Source organism: Pleurodeles waltl, chromosome 5 (assembly GCF_031143425.1).
Source record: "Pleurodeles waltl isolate 20211129_DDA chromosome 5, aPleWal1.hap1.20221129, whole genome shotgun sequence".
NCBI classification, from domain to species: Eukaryota; Metazoa; Chordata; class Amphibia; order Caudata; family Salamandridae; genus Pleurodeles; species Pleurodeles waltl.
The window spans coordinates 951,471,843-951,488,020 of NC_090444.1; the positions used below are offsets into that span (position 1 = coordinate 951,471,843).

The window sequence follows — 16,178 nt, forward strand, 5'->3', positions numbered from 1 at the left end:
TAACTTAGTTTTTGCAATATCGACATAGTTCATTGATGCAACATACTGTGAACCCAGTCAGACGTGCTTTGGCAGCTGGGTCAGTGCAGATGATTAAAACTATCATCAGCAAATAGTAAAGGGGAGGCCTCGCCTCTCACACTCGCATTGTGTTTGAGAGAGCAGTAAAGTGTGATAGGGCCACTAGCAAAAAAATATAACGAAGATGGAAGCCAGGATACGGCCAGGCTAGCATCAGCAGTCTTTGAAAATGGCTCGGGCAAAGCACCAGCTTTCCCATATCGAGCTGTGGAATTATTATGACATAATTGCGGTAACAGGACAACAATAGCTTCATTAAGAGCGGCTCCTCCACTATGGCAGAGAAGCATCGCCTCCCCCCCACCCACCCACCAGCAGCAGCTGCTGCAAACCTTTTAAAATAAACCCAAAATAAACTACATTTTTAATGGTTTTATTGTAAAAAGACAGGGCCACGGTGATGACAGGGACAGAGGGGGAGTGCACAGCACTACCCTTACTTAGTGCGCATGTATGTTTGGCCGGCCTTCTCGGGCCGGCCAAACACACATGCGCCCTGGGCGCTTTCCAACCCAGCACTGTGTTGCCGGGTCGGAGAGAGCAGGCGGAGGCTCCCACTCTGCCTCGGAGCACCCAACCAGGGCGCTCATTCCAACCCTAATGCTGCTTTCATGGTGCCAGCAGCATGAAAGTAGCATTAGGATTGGCCGCCGGGCAGGCTAGGAGCCTGTGCCTGCAAGTACTGGAGACAGAGGAGCAGATCGGAACGGTGCGGCAAGGAAGGTATGTTTTTTAAATTATTATTAATATTATTTTTTGTCATTCCCCACCACACGCCACCCCGCCCCTTTTACCCCCGTAAGCTGCGACTGAGCTTCATTCACATCCTCTAGTAATAAAGATTCTCAAGGAAGATGGCAAACCTCTGGGTGCACCGTTGATGTCCAGTTAATAAAAAAATAAGTAAAAAATAAGCCATTGAAGGCTAACTAGTTTTCCAGCAAAAAATAAAAGTGAAGACATCTATTCAAGTGTTTGAGTGAGCTCCAGTATTTAGTATTTTAAGTCAGATATTTACTGCACAAGATATCATTTGATTAGTGAGATGATTGCCAAAGAATTTCCTTGCAGGTACAATTAAATATAAGCTCTTTCCATGACATTTTTCTGCCTGAAACTTCTCAAACAGTGTGACATGAAAAAGTCAGCATTGGAAAATGATATGCGTTAGTGATGGCGCTAATAGTATTTACTCGGGGTAATACGTGCGCAGAATTGATGACATATGCATACTTTTCCATGAAACTGCCTCAGGTTGTTTCAGCCAATCTGATTTTCTTGGGCAGTTTTATATAGAGCAAACTAGAGATATTGTAGCGCTTCACATTACATTACATCACATTCTTTTTTTATTAAGTGATTTGCCCAGAATATTAAGCCGATGCTGAGACTCGAGTCTGCTTGTACAGTTCCAAAGTCGGCAGCTCTAACTGTAACACCATTTCCTGCGTCCCCCTTTGACCACTCTCTATTGTTCTCTCTATTTAGGCCATTCTAAATCATTGTTACAACTGGTGTGATATCCACAAGAGTGCAGAGTGGTACAAGGAATGCCAAAATGCCCCAGTGAATGTGAATGAGCAGATATTATGCATGAATAGAAATATTCAGGCCAGAAAGCGTTCAAGTTACAGCAAAAGGCTGAAATTGGAAGATCTAGCCCATTTTGTGATTCCACAAAATGTTATATTATGTTATGTGGATTTGTAGAGTGTGGCCAATTACCCATGAGGGTATCCAGGTGCTGAGTAGGGAAGGCCTGGGGGGAGGGAGGAGATCATGCCTGTATCGTCTGTAAGAGCCATGTCTTGAGATTCCTTCGGATGTCCACGAGGGAGTAAGAGATTCAGAGGTGTTGTGAGAGGTCATTCCAGGTCTTGGCTCTCAGTATGAAAAAGAGAATCCCCTGCTTCTGGTCTTCTTGATGCAAGGGGTGTGTACATTTGCCTGGGACACAGTTTGAAGGTGTCTGGTGGGTTCGAAGAAGTTGAGGCTACGGTTGAGGTACGGTGGACTAGTGTTTTGGAGCACTTTGTAGGCGTGGGTGACTAGCTTAAACTTACATCTTTCCTGCACTGTGAGCCAGTGGAGATTGTCGAGGTGTGGAGAGATGTGGGTATTTTGCAGGATGTTCAGGATGAGTCTGACAGCTGCATTCTGGATGGTTGCCCAACTTTACTCTTGAATGCGAGGAAACAGGTTTAAAGAAGTTAAAATGTTTTGGGTTAAAGAAATATCAATTCCAAAATGAAAACTCTGAGGTATGAGAACACATCGCTTTGATGACTCACTATGTTGCAACCTATGTGTACATCTTGTTTAAAATACATTTGTCAGCTAATCATTAAACAGATATGTGTCCTAATAGTTAGAGCTACTGACTTTGGAAAAGGGGGACCAGGCCCAAATCCCACCTGCACCGCAACACTCTCTGATTTTGGGCAAATCACTTAATCTCCTTGTGCCTAAAAGTGAAAGAAAGGTTAACCTAGTTTTTTCTTCATGTAAAACCTCTAATGCCAATGGAACAAATTCACCCTATATAACATTTAAAAAACAAAAACAGATATTGATGTTCCTAAGAATTGACTCTGCCGTGCTTTACCAGCAGAGACATTACTCCCTCAGTCATTAAAATTAAAATAGTGGCCATTTTCTTGGGACCCTTCACCTAGAATTAGAAAAGAGACTAACCAGTTTGCTACAACATGTAGCACAGAAACTGTTTATGGGTGAACTGAAGAACTAAAAATAACCCTTTTCTGCCCACTGCCAAGCAGATGAGTATGCATAGTCAAGAATACTGAACTATGGTATTGTTCAAACCTTTAAAGTGTTCACTAAAATCCTTTGGGCAGCACGAGTTAGCTCCCCCTTGTGGCTGGGGACGTCCGGTTGTATATGGATCTTCTGAGCAGCCAGCAGGATGTTCTTCCCAGATAGGAGGATGGAATCTGCTGCAGGATACATTTCCTGTCTTAGAATTTCATCCTCCGAATCTTCAGCCCATCTGCAAAAAGAAAATTAAGTTAGAATGTTTAAAAAGTGAAAAGATCGTTAGAATGCGATCTTTACCACTCAAAGCCTTTACCACGCAGCCTTTATCATGCATGCTTTTACCATGCAGGTAAATAATTTTGCGTTTACCACACATGGTAAGTATAGGTAAGGTATGTCAATATATCACAGGTTGGGTAATGGTAAAGGGAGGTTAGGAGGAAATTATTTGTGGAAATAATATATATATATATATATATATATATATATATATATTTATATTTATATATATATATATATATATTTATATATATATATATATATATATTGATATTTGCCAGTCCCCGCAGGTGGTCTTGTGATTTGGGTAAAAACTGCATTCAACTGCAGAATTAAGAGGCATTCTATACATTCTCTTGATATGCTTGGCCTCTCAATCAGTTCAGCTGATGACAGGAATCTTCGTATTTTTAATTTTTACAATAGGAAAAATAGACAGAATAAGGAGTCCTGCATGCTTACTAGTCTAGAGTACTCTATAGATTATGTTCTACCAAGGGGGGCTGTGATAGTTATAAGTGATTTTGATGTTACGTTTGAGCCTTTTGATAATTCTGATTAATGCATCACAGAAGAAGATGATGCCATAATGGGAATTTCACAAATAGATCTTATAACAGTAAAAAGACGTTCTGTCCTATCTACCCAACTATTGAGGATGACAATGATTCTTGGCTGTAGAACCTGCAGTGGCCAGTCCCCCTCTGATGTTGCACGTGCTTACACTTTCACAAGGTTAAACATATAAGCAGAATTGTTTATGACATGTTAGCTCTTCGATTGTGGCCACATATGGTGGATCTGAAGATCTTGAAGAGAAATTACAACAACTATAATACATTACATTTAACAATGAAAGGGTACCTGTCCCCTAATTTATTATGCTAGTAATTTTGGGGAGTTAAGCTTTTCAAATAATAAGCAGGAACTAAAGTGGTTTCACACAACAAGTAAGCCTAGTCTTCTGTCTTGTATCTACCATAAAGTGTTTGATACCACCGGAAATGTGGGAAGTAGTGGGGCCTTTGGGGAAGGAGTGAAACTCCTACTGAAGTTCCATTAATCCATTATCTAGTCCAAGGTTCTGCAAAGTCGGTCCTGGAGAGCCGGGTCAATGCCAGATTTTTAGCATATCCACATTTAGGAAAATGTAGATTTCTGAAACATCTTGTTTCTAAATGTGGATATGCTAAAATTCTGGCATGGACCTGGCTCTCCAGGCCCGACTTTGCAGAACCCTGATCTAGGCAAATCCTTTACAAGGAAGTGTAAAAGCTCACTTAAAAAGAGATCGAAGCATCTTTGGTACAATACAATGGGCAATGCAGTCTAGTCAAGGCTGCCCTAATTAAATCTATGAAAGCTGTCAATCAAAAATAATTGATACTTGCTAGGAAAAATTATAAACACTGTGTTGGAAAATGGCCCTCTCTGATGGGTCCCCCCAAATCTTTTGCCTTCCTCCTCCTTTTTGTCTGACTAATTTGTGTTGGCTTTAGGACTCAGGACACTTTACCACTGCTAACCAGTGCTAAAGTGCATGTGCTCTATCCCTAAAAACATGGTAACATTGGTTCCTACCCAAAAGGCATATTTAATTTACTTGTAAGTTTCTAGTAAAGTGCACTACATGTTCCCAGAGACTGTAAATTAAATGCTACTAGTGGGCCTGCAGCACTGGTTATGCCACCCACATAAGTAACCCCTTAACCATGCCCCAGACCTGCCATTGCAAGGCCTGTGTGTGCAGTTTCACTGCCACTTCGACTTGGCATGTAAAACTACTTGAAAGGCCTTAAACTCACCAACATATAAGTCACTCCTAAGGTAGGCTCTAGGTAACCCATAGGGCAGGGTGTTATGGAAGTAAAAGGCAGGACATGTACTTACGTGGTTTACGTGTCCTGGTAGTGAAAAACTCACAAATGTATTTTCCATTACTTTGAGGCCTGCTCCTCTCATAGATTAGCATTAGAAATGCCCCCATGTACTTTTAAGTGGTATATTTTGATCTGGAAGGGGTAGTCCTATTATCTTTAGTATGCCCAGAATGGTAATAGAAAATCCTGCTTATTGGTGAAGTTGGATTTAATATAACTTTTTTAGAAATGCTACTTTTAGAAAGTGGGCATTTCTCTGCACTTACTGCCATCTGTGCCTTACAGCCTGTCTCCAATCCACATCTAGCCTGTGCTAGTTGATGCTCCCCCTGTGCATTCCACCCAGACAGCCATAAACACAGGACACTCAGGAACATCTGCATTCATCTGCATACTGAATGGGTCTCCCGGGGCAGGAAGGGTGAAGGGGTCCTCTCTTACACTTCAAAACCAGGTGGCCTGACCTCACACAAAGGACTGATAACCCCCTACAGGGATCCTTGCAGACAGGACTGGGCTGAAAGGGGAACGTGTGCACTTCAAAACAACTCTTGGAAGTTTCTCCCACTTCAAAGGCATTTTTGGGTATATATAGTGGGTCTCAGACCCCACCAAATCAGACTCTTCTGGATCTTCACCTGGACTCTGTCAGAGGGACTGCCTGGCTGCCCAAAGGACTCATCTGGACTGCTTTGCTGAGAAGGACTGGCGCCCTGCTTGTTGCCCTACTGCCTGCTGGCCTCTGACTCTGCTGGAAGTACTCTGCTCTGCCTTCCCCATAAGTGCTCTCCAAGGGCTTGAATTGAGCTTGCCTCCTGTTCTGAAGTCTCAGGGCCATAAAGACATAACCCCAGAGAAGAAAATCCCTGTGCGTTGGAAACTTGACGCAATGCCTGCAGAAATCGACGCGGCGCCTGCATCATGGTAGAAAAATCGCAGCATTACCCACCGGATTGACGCAGTGCTTGCTCTTTCAAGGATTTTCAACACATTTTCCCTGGGCGTCAAAATAGCCCCGCTTCGCAGACAGGAACCAAGGCTGTGTTCCTGAAAACTGATGCATAACCTTGCAGTGTGGAAAGAAACGACGCATCGCCTGTGCGGCGCCAGAAAACCCAACACTGTGCCTTATTTTTCAATGCATCTCCTCCTCTGCGGCCCCTGTGCATTGTTATTTTTGATGCATCCCAGGTACTGTGTGTTCTAAGGATATAACCACTGATTCTTAAGGATTGAGACTCATTTAAACCTCTAAAAATGATATATCGTCTTGTGCATATTGGATTTTTGTCATTGCGATCTTATTTTATTCAGATAAATGCTATCTATTTTTCTAAACTGGTGTGGAGTACTTTTTGTGGTGTTTTCACTGTGTTACTCTATGAGTTATTGCACAAATACTTTACACATTGCCTTCTAAGTTAAGCCTGCCTCCTCTGTGCCAAGCTACCAGAGGGTGAGCACAGGATAATTTGGGTTGTGTTGTGACTTACCCTGACTAGGATTGTGGTCCCTACTTGGACAATGGTGCATACCTCTGCCAGCTAGAGACCCAATTTCTACCACACAAGCTGTCCAAAGCTAAATTAAATTGGGAGACAGAAGTTTAGCACAACTTGTTGATTACAGCCATAAAAGGGGACAAAAACATTCTGGAGAATATTATCTCATAGTAGTCTCCACTCAATTTCCTAAATTGTCTTCTACCTTCAGCCTCAAATATGGGTTGAGCATTTTGAAGGGATATATATTCAGAAATCAACAAGGTGTCTAGAAAGCCACTAGATTTAGGGCTATCCAAGTCTAAAAAACTGTTAAGTCCCCTTGCAATTACAGTTAAAGTGTCTCTTGAAACCCTCTCTGCGATAGTTCCAGGGAAGGCCCCAGGGCCTTATGGCATCCTGGGTGATCTGTACACAACTGAACTGCTCATATGAGGCCCAAAACTCAATTCGCTCAAGAAATCTATAGAAGAGGGTGGCAAGATATTGAGATTCTCCCCATTTATAAGAAGGATAGTCAAAGAGACTCCGGTAAATACAGGCCTATTAGGCTGATTGACTGGCTACAGAAGCTTTTTTGATTCCCAATCCTAGGGAAACTTACAGAGTGGGCCAGCGTTAATAAGATCTTATCAGATTTAAAGACGGCTTCTACCCGAAGACTACCACAACTGATCAAATATTTTAATAATGTGCAGTGCATCGGAAAACTGTGTTATTAGAGAAGGGCCACCTGTGTGTGGCATTGCTTGACCTTAGATCAGCTTTTGATTTAATACCCTGTCACAAGTTCTGGGGTGTTTCAAGTACTAGGGGGTCACAGCTAATAATTCTATCTGTTCTAATAAGATAGCATGAAACAAACTATGCTTGCGTAAGATGTGTCAATAGGAGATGGACTAGCTGTATTAGAATAAAGGAGGGAGTTCGACAGTGCTGCATATTAGCCCCAACCCTCTTCTCCCTATTTATAAATGATGTAGCATAACATTTAGATTTTCCTGGAAATGACACCCCAAAAACAGGAATCTTAAAAGTTCTAGCCCTATTGTTTGCTGATGATACGCTCATGATTTCTAAAATTCCTGCCTGGTTGCACGCTTTACTGGATCATTTTCTAATCTTTTGATCTGAAAGGAGCTAGAACTAATTACCAAAAAAAACGAAATTATTATCCTTCAACCAATATGAATCTGTGAAAGTGTGCATTAATGCACTTAATGAATTTCTTGAGCAAGTTCCAGATTTTGATTGTCTAGGAGTTAGATTGACCAGCAATTTCTCCTAGTCGACGCAGGTTAACACGAGTGCACTTAAGCAGGAATCTGGGGTCATTACAAAACTGTATAAGTATACTAAGACAAGGATACTCTCACCAGCCCTAGAAATATATACCATAAAGGCTAAGGGGTTGGCTCAATATGTCGGAGTTATGGAGACATGTAAAGGACACAAGGCTAGCAGTAGTTGAAAATAAATGTATTTGGTCCTTACTAAATCTTCTACAGAGTGCTCTCCATGTCCCTCAGTTACTTGATGTAGGCGCGTATCCGATATCTTCAGCAGCTAAATTACGACCTTTACTGTGCTGGCACAGTCTGTGGTCCACAGAGGAATTTGCCACTCATAGGTAACCAGTTAAGGAAATATTGGGAACGTAAGGTCAAATGAAAATTCCCTGGTTAGCACTTGTTAAAAACATATTCTATATTATAGACCTTGCCGATCTTTGGAAGTCTCCTGCTGATGCTAAACTGGTGCCAAAATCTGCCCTTAAAGATAAATTTTAAAAAAAAAATTGTGGTAAAATGAATAGGGCAGATGCAAATCGGGGAGTCTGATAGATAGATTTCTAGATTATAAGCTCATCCCTTTCTTTGAACCCATTCTTAACAAGGTTACGAGCCCCGTAGCGAAGCAGTTTTAAAAAAAGTTTAGGTACGAAATTCTGCCGATCAGTAGTTTTTGTATCTGCTGGAGAGGAAATATTTTTCTAGCACTTTATACCTGTCTTGCAGATCTGTGATTTAAACCTTGCACCGTTTGGTTTTCTTTTCACCTGAAAGAAATGAATCAAGCCGGCTTGCATCCTTCTATGACTTAGACAATATATAACTCAGCTGAAAATTTTGAGAACTAACACTGATGTTGCAGTCACCATCAATGTTGCAAAATTTCTGTCCTCTTTATGGGATATAAGCAAGAAATGTTTAGCTTCTAATGTTGAACATCCCTTACAATAATTCTACTTTTTACCATCGGAACTTATAACATTTTGTTTTTTTTTGTTAACATATTTTATTGGGTTTTGACAAAATAGTAAGACCATAACAGTCAGCAACACATAGAAGCAATAAATACGGGGTGAATACCCATAAACAACAGTGATAAGTAAAAAAACATTGCACAGTCTTTCCCTGACCACCCCCCAAATCCAATACTGCTCTTTGTAAAGTCCCCAGGCACTTACAATTTTGAGATCCCGCTAGGTCTCTCATGTTATAGTACCGCACATCTGCACCTCGATATTCAGTTTGGCCTCAGTAGTCCGGATCGAGGCCAAAACCAAACCTCTATAGTTGGGCCAGTGCTGCCATACTTTTCAGTGTTTCTGAGGGCAGCCAATAGCCTCCTGGAACAGAGCAATCTCAAGACCCATGCAGTGATTGAGCCCTCTCTTCCATGTCCCCACCGTTGGTGGAGATTCCGTTGTCCATATTCTGGCAATATCTCGTTTTGCCAATGTGAAACCCAGAAATAACAGATGTCGTTTATAGTGGCCCCCTCAAGTCTTTCTGTACTATGAAGGAGGATCAACTTTTTACCTTGTGTTTTTAATGAACTGATAGCACTCTAGAATTTCCATGTGCAATATTGTTGTTCTGTGAGCCACACATAAGACATTTTCATCCTTTAATGCTTACACTTTTCACAATGTACATTGGATTGCTAGTATTTATACCTGAAAACTCTAACCTTAGTTTGCATTTGCTAATGAACCTGGAGCAACCTTGATCTTTTTACGTGTGAAATGTTTGGCTGTTTTGGTGAATGTGATTAAGATAAGATGATTTTTTAAACTTTTTAGTTTAGTGTAACCTAGTTGTGATTTGTATTTGATGAATTTAGAGTGTTTTATTTATTGTGTGTTTTTTAAGGGTCGTGTATCCAAAAATAGACAGGAAGTGAATGTGTGTATATATATATATATATATATATATATATATATATATATATATATATACATATAAATGAATATATATAGGGTTTAGCTTGCCTTAAATATATTTACCATAAAGGCATGAGTAGTAAAGGCATCTGCGTGGTAATGACTGTGTGGAAAAGGCATGGGCGATAAAGGCATGCATTTTAATGTCATACATTTGTTTAAAACATGGGAATGGGCAATGTTTCATTTTCGCCATTGTGTGCAGATAGGGGGTACCAGCACTTATGTATATGAACCAGGAATTTCTTTTTTTTCTTTCTCCCTCTTTCATTCCTTTCCTCTCCTTTTCTTTCTTTTTTTCTTTCTGTCTTTCCTTCTTTCTTCCTTTCTTTCCCAAAAGCAAGATGCTGGCAACCAATGCCTGACTGATTGGTTGTGGGAAACCTATGGTTATCGTACGTTATTCGACAACTATGGGCCAAAACCACTAACTCTGCACTTCCTATTCTTGTAATGTTACCACATAATCGGGGTATTATCACTGATGATGAATTGAACGTTCACTCCCTTACACCAGTGAATCCCAACCTTTTTATCGCCGCGGACCGGTAATTGTTTGATAATTTTTCCGTGGCCCGCTTGTTTTGATTTAATAATTTTAATTTAATTGTATTTAAACATGCCTTCAAGATTTGAAGACCTCGGGCGGCCCGGTGCCGATTGATCCGCGGCCCGGCACCGGTCCGCGGCCCGGGGGTTGGGGAACACTGCCTTACACCACTACACCCATCTAGTAACCCAAGATAGTGCTAGTAACATTCTCATTACAACTTGGCCAAAAGGATTGACCTCGTCAAAAACCTCTGTTTGCGCAGGGGTCAGAATGAAGACTTGTGTGGAGTTTACCATACTTGGTAATTAATGGGTGTGGTAAAGCCCACATCCCTACAGTTTTGTCCAGGTACATACCAGCTGGTAAAACCTGCCAATATCTACCATGAGAAAGTGCCTGGAAAATATTGGTACAAGGGCCTTTTGATGCAGAAAGCATCAAAATCTGCATAGAGCGCCTCATTTTGAAGAGCTTAACTTGCAGCATGTGATATAAATATTAAACACAACCGATAAATACGGAAATGCCGGGCTATAGGATTTGGATGAACTTCACGTCACTCGCCCCACCCAGTTCACTCCCCCCATGATGATCACAATCAGAGATCTAGGAGAGCATGTTCAATTTGTTTGCGTTGGTGCTCGCCTTCTGCAAGGTGACAAAAAGCATTGTATCAATGTAATTATCATTAAAAACGTCCGCGGTGGCACCTACAGCAATTCCTAGGACCTAAAATGTTATTTGAGACTCACTAACCACCGACCAAGGAATAGGTGATGCTAAAGACAAGTCTGAGTGATCATTTATCACAGGCATTGGCAAAGCCATTTGGTCTGGACTTATTTTAAAGGAAAGGAGTGTTTAGTTGAGATTGGTGATAGATTTGATGCTCCTAGGTGACAGTGGTGGTTCCTGGAAGGACCACATAAACAATACACATTATCAGGTGCTGTTAACGCACTTAATAAAAAATATCCTCAGTACTATGGAATGTGAAAATATGTACACTTAAGTTTAATCCTGTGTTAAAGTGGTTTGCTACATTCAGTGGCCTAAGATAACTTGAGGACACCGCCCCCCTCTTGCAAAGTACATGAAGCCCCCCGCTAACTAAGTCAGGAGCTTTCAGACCAAGGGCTGCCACCCGTGCACGGTGTACTGTACGAGAGCCCCCCCTCCCCCCCAGAGCTCGGTAACACCCCACACTGCGGGGCTGCGGAGGCTATTGTTACACCAGTGGCCACATTCACATAATAGCCAGCACCATGAAGAATTTCCTACAGATAGAATGTGGAAAGGAGAGATGGGGTCTCGTCGTGGTTTTTTGAGTGTCTGCAGAAGCAAAGATCACTGCAAATGGAGCATCACAGATGTGTTCCATGATAACTAGAGTCCTGTCAGGATAATGAATAATTATGTAAATGAGACTTACCCTAAATCATGGCATGCACATTGCTCAGGTGGTTTTCCAAAAACCTTGACAAGGATCCTACCTGAATGGACCAACGTTGAACACTACTGGCCTTAAGTCAGCAGTGATTAAACATAATTTCTGCCAGTCATTACTAGGGATAGTTAATATGACAAAAAGCTTTTTAGTAAATAAACTTATGGAGAAAACACAAAATGGAAAGCAACAGTATCTATGCTACATATACATGGGCGAGCAATTTTAAATCTGCCTAGAGAGTCTGGGGTGGAGAAGAATGAAACCAAGTCACTCTTCTCAGTTTATGATAATTTATAATAGAACACCAGCAATACTAACTAGATCCAGAAACTCGAGCTGCATAATGAAAGAGACTTGATCTGCCCATTGTGTTAGAGTGCCTGATGGAGCACTGTATGGAGCTGGTAGGGTTAATACAGGGCCTTAAGTGGGATAAAAAAAACTGTGGGTATGGGTGCTCAAAGGGGCGTGGGTGATGCAATATGGGCGTAGCTTAAAACACGTAAGCTATAAACCTGTGTTTAGCATAGTGTGTCGCCCGACTGGTATTTTGCTGCTTCTTTCTGTCCCTGCACTCAGATATTTAACACAACAAGAAACAAGACCTATTGGCTTTGTCAATGGTTCTTAGTTGCATAATATAAGTAAGCAACAACAAAGGCTTTGTTTAATAAAATATTGAAAATGCTTCAGTTCTGAAATAATGAGACTGTGAAGAACTGTAACGAGTCTCTTTGAAGTTACATCAAAGCCAGTAAAGGGTGGTACTGCTGTAGGGTTAAGATTTGTTTTCGTCCTGAAGGTGAGGTGAGGGCAAAGCTGGAATGCCTGATAGGGACCCGTCTCTGCACCTGTTTTTTAGAACTGCTGGTGCGTTGTAAAATGATAACTGGACTTTTCTTGCCACATAAATTGAAAATGAAGTGTAAAACATTAGCGATCTGATTCAAAGCGCTGTGGCCGCCATGATCATTAGCGTAAAGGAGAGACACAAAAGGAAAAAGAAGTTCGCTCACAGTCATACGTATCAGCAATCATGCAATTATCCAGGTAACAGGGTCAGTCTTCAAGGCAGTAACAAAACCTCCCCAAGGAGGGACAAACGTAAAGCATTTACCAATGATTACAAAGGATTTTTAAAAGGCAAGCCCACAAACTAGTAAAAGTGCTGGGCGTGAAGTGGGCAGGGTTAAAAGTCCACAATTCTTACAACAGGTCAAAACGTTTGCGCACTCAACCTAAAAACATACCCAAATGCACTAACACACATTCAACATGAACAGTTTTGGCAGCAGAAGTGCAAGGCATCCTCACAGATGGTACAGCATGATACAGCAGACATAATGCTTGCCCGCCTTACAGACCGAAAGATATGAAAAACGAATTTAGAACTATTAAGCAGTTCAATTTGTGTTTGGCATTTTCATTAATAGACACACATAAGATCACATACAGGGATAGTATTTATTAACTGCCAGCTACGATTGGTCCTGATTTCTGATTGTTACAGATATGACCTAATGGTATATGTGGAAGCTGTGGGTGAATGAAGCAGTCCGACCAGGCAGTCAGAGTTTGCAAACAAAAGTCAAATTTCTGGCTCTACACGCAGTGTGATTTTCAACAGGGATACCTTGTTTGGACCCGCTTTAGGGCAGTGTGAGCGGTGCGGACGCACCAGGGTGCTGAACTGGATTGGGGTGCGCTGACTTCAGGGCGGTGCTGTGTTTAGCAATGACTTACGAAAGTTGCGATTTAAAATCACCTGCCGAAAAGTTCCTTGTGACTCTAGCCTTCAGGAAACAATTAAAATGTCAAGATACCTTTTGTGATTAATGTTCCTGATAGGGAGAGAGATGGGAGTTTTGTCTAGCGGCAGCTTTGACTCACCATAAAGTAGCATAGAGGGTTAATATGCCTGCTGCAAATAACAAAACTATATTTTATGTGGATAGCTGTGTGGATTAGTAAAGCCTGCCTTTACAAGTGCTTTAGAACAAATGAATGTATATGAAAGGGGGGCTATGGAGAGATGAGGGGCACATTTGCCGGGTGGTAGTGAGTGAATCCGAGGAAGTGGTCATGGGGTGGTGGCACCCAAAAAGACTGTCACACAGGGAGCCACCAGCGCTAAAGCCGGCCCTGCCGAAGACAGAGCTGAAGTAATGGGGGGGACCTTATGAGTGTGTCTGTTTGGGGGTACTACAGCCTTAGTCTATATAAGGGTACAGAGTTTATGTCAGGGTGGTGAGTGAAGCCACATCAAAATGCACAGCAGTTTGCCAGTTGCAGCAAAAAGATTGATCTTGGCAGACTTGCCAGCTTCCCCAAAAACATTACAGTGTGAGGAGGGGGCAGGGGCTTGGAGGGGGCGTGGCCTCATGCAGAGAAGCACCTAAGGGGCACTTTTGCCCCCACCTTGGCACCAAACCCCCTAGCCCCCTCCTCAAAAAAAAAGAAAAAGCTTGCTGAGGCTGTTGCCGATATCCTGAGGTGTTTTCACTCCCATTAATAGACATCAGCAGTTAAAAACACCCAAGAACAAGCAGAAAACTAATAGTTGCAGTGATTTTAAGCTCCTTTTCCCTGCCACCATGTGATATGGCTCCTCACCAAGAGACCATGTGAGGGAAGCCAATATTGTCTGTCACACTGTGGCACCGTGTGAGTTGGCAGGCCTGTCTTGGGTACAGTTCTAGCCCTTAGAAGTGTAACATGTTAATTTGCTCAGGCGGTCGCTGTGTCCATTGATACATATTATTTTAGTGAAAATCCTTGGAGTTGCAGCACTACAACACAGTGGCAGCAATCATACATAGGGACATATTTATAATTGCCACAGCGTCATTCTTTTTTACGTTAATGTGGCCCAATGAGGCCGAAATCCCCGCGCCATATTTACAGTGTGGCAAAATGCATGCATTGCACCACTCTGTAACCCTTTGCGCTACATTATGCCTGTGCCAGGCATAATGTATGCAAAGGGGGGAAAATGTCATAAGAAAATATATGAGATTTCCTTGCGCCATTTTTTATGGCACTTTTAACATCTGTAGAATGGGGCCCTATGTACTCTGCAGGAGTAGTGCCAATATTCTGGCCCTACTCCCACAGAGTTCATCAACAGGGTCATGAGAAATTATGCTATTGCCCCCTACCCTGCATCATAGTGCCCTGTATTTTAAATACGGCGTACACATGGTGGCGGTAGGGGTGTGCTAATGGGCGCAGGGAAAGTGGCGCTGCACTCGGCGCAGCACCTCTTTCCATAAATCTGCACCGTAGTGTGATCTTGAAGAGAGGCAACTTTGCACACTTCTAGCGGACAGAAGAGGCTGGCAGTACTGTGCAGACGTAAACACTTAACACAGATGTGGAGACTGCGGATAACCCACATTCGCAACGATTTAATGACGCTCAGCTAGACTCCTGGATCTGAGCCTAGGGTAGGGAGGGCTGTGGCTAGGGTGAAAGTAAGTATGGCACCTGGAATTCCCAAGGTCAAGCTGTGGTGTAACATTTATAATATACAGTTTAAATGGACCATCAAACTTAGAAATACATTTAATAAATAATATTTTGATGTAATATGCTTTTGTTTCTTTTTTCCAGTATCCCAGGCAAAGACCGCTGATTCCAATCTCTGCCCTTTATCATAGTAGATCAGATGGAGCACAGGACTCGGCCAAGCTGTGCAGCTCACATGCTGTACTTTAATGCTGTTTCACACTCACTTTAACAAAAGCACATCAACCCATGAATGGGAACGCGGCCATGTTGTGATGGGGCCAGCGCCGATTACCTGCTGTGGTATGTTACCATTTCACACTCTTTTGAAAAGCACATCACGCAAGGCTTTAGGACTTAGCCAAGCGATATGGAGGGCTGCCAGAGGGGAAGAGACATGACACAAAGAGAGAGCAACAAGGGGGGCCAATAGTCAATGGGAGAAGAGAAGCACTCGGACGAGAGAGAGAGGACAACACGAGGCTGGGACGGCACACATGGATGAGAAAAGAATAAGGAGGGCTGGTGGAACACTGAAGTAGGCACATAACGGAAGGGAGTGAGAGGGAAATAGACCGAGGAGAGACAAAAACACAAGCCTCCGAGAAGGGAAGTGAACTACAAAAGGGAGACAACGGAAAACACATGCACTCTCATAAAGTGCTTAAAAAATAACAAGCATTTGCAATGCAATATGTCTTGCATTTTCTTGAGTTACAGCTTTTGGCATTGTAAATTCATAACTGGGCTTTTCTTGCCACATAAATTGGTCCACCCTGCCTCATAATTTCGTCTTTTCCTGCCATATAATTCCAGTGACCCAGCATTTAACTAATGCACTTCCATATACCTTCTTCCTCTATCTTAAAACATATACAATTATAATATAAACCTTTATCAGAATGCTCAAAACACCATA

At 42.1% G+C, this 16,178-nt stretch overlaps 1 protein-coding gene across 1 annotated transcript in view; it reads right to left on the reverse strand.

Annotated features, from left to right (window-relative positions):
- Window positions 1–16,178, reverse strand: part of LOC138296175 (uncharacterized) — a 498,683-nt gene that overhangs the window by 382,786 nt on the left and 99,719 nt on the right. Inside the window, exon 3 of the mRNA XM_069235068.1 lies at window positions 2,908–3,091. Within this exon, the coding sequence (XP_069091169.1) occupies window positions 2,908–3,091 (184 nt within the window). The remainder of the gene's footprint in view (window positions 1–2,907; window positions 3,092–16,178) is intronic.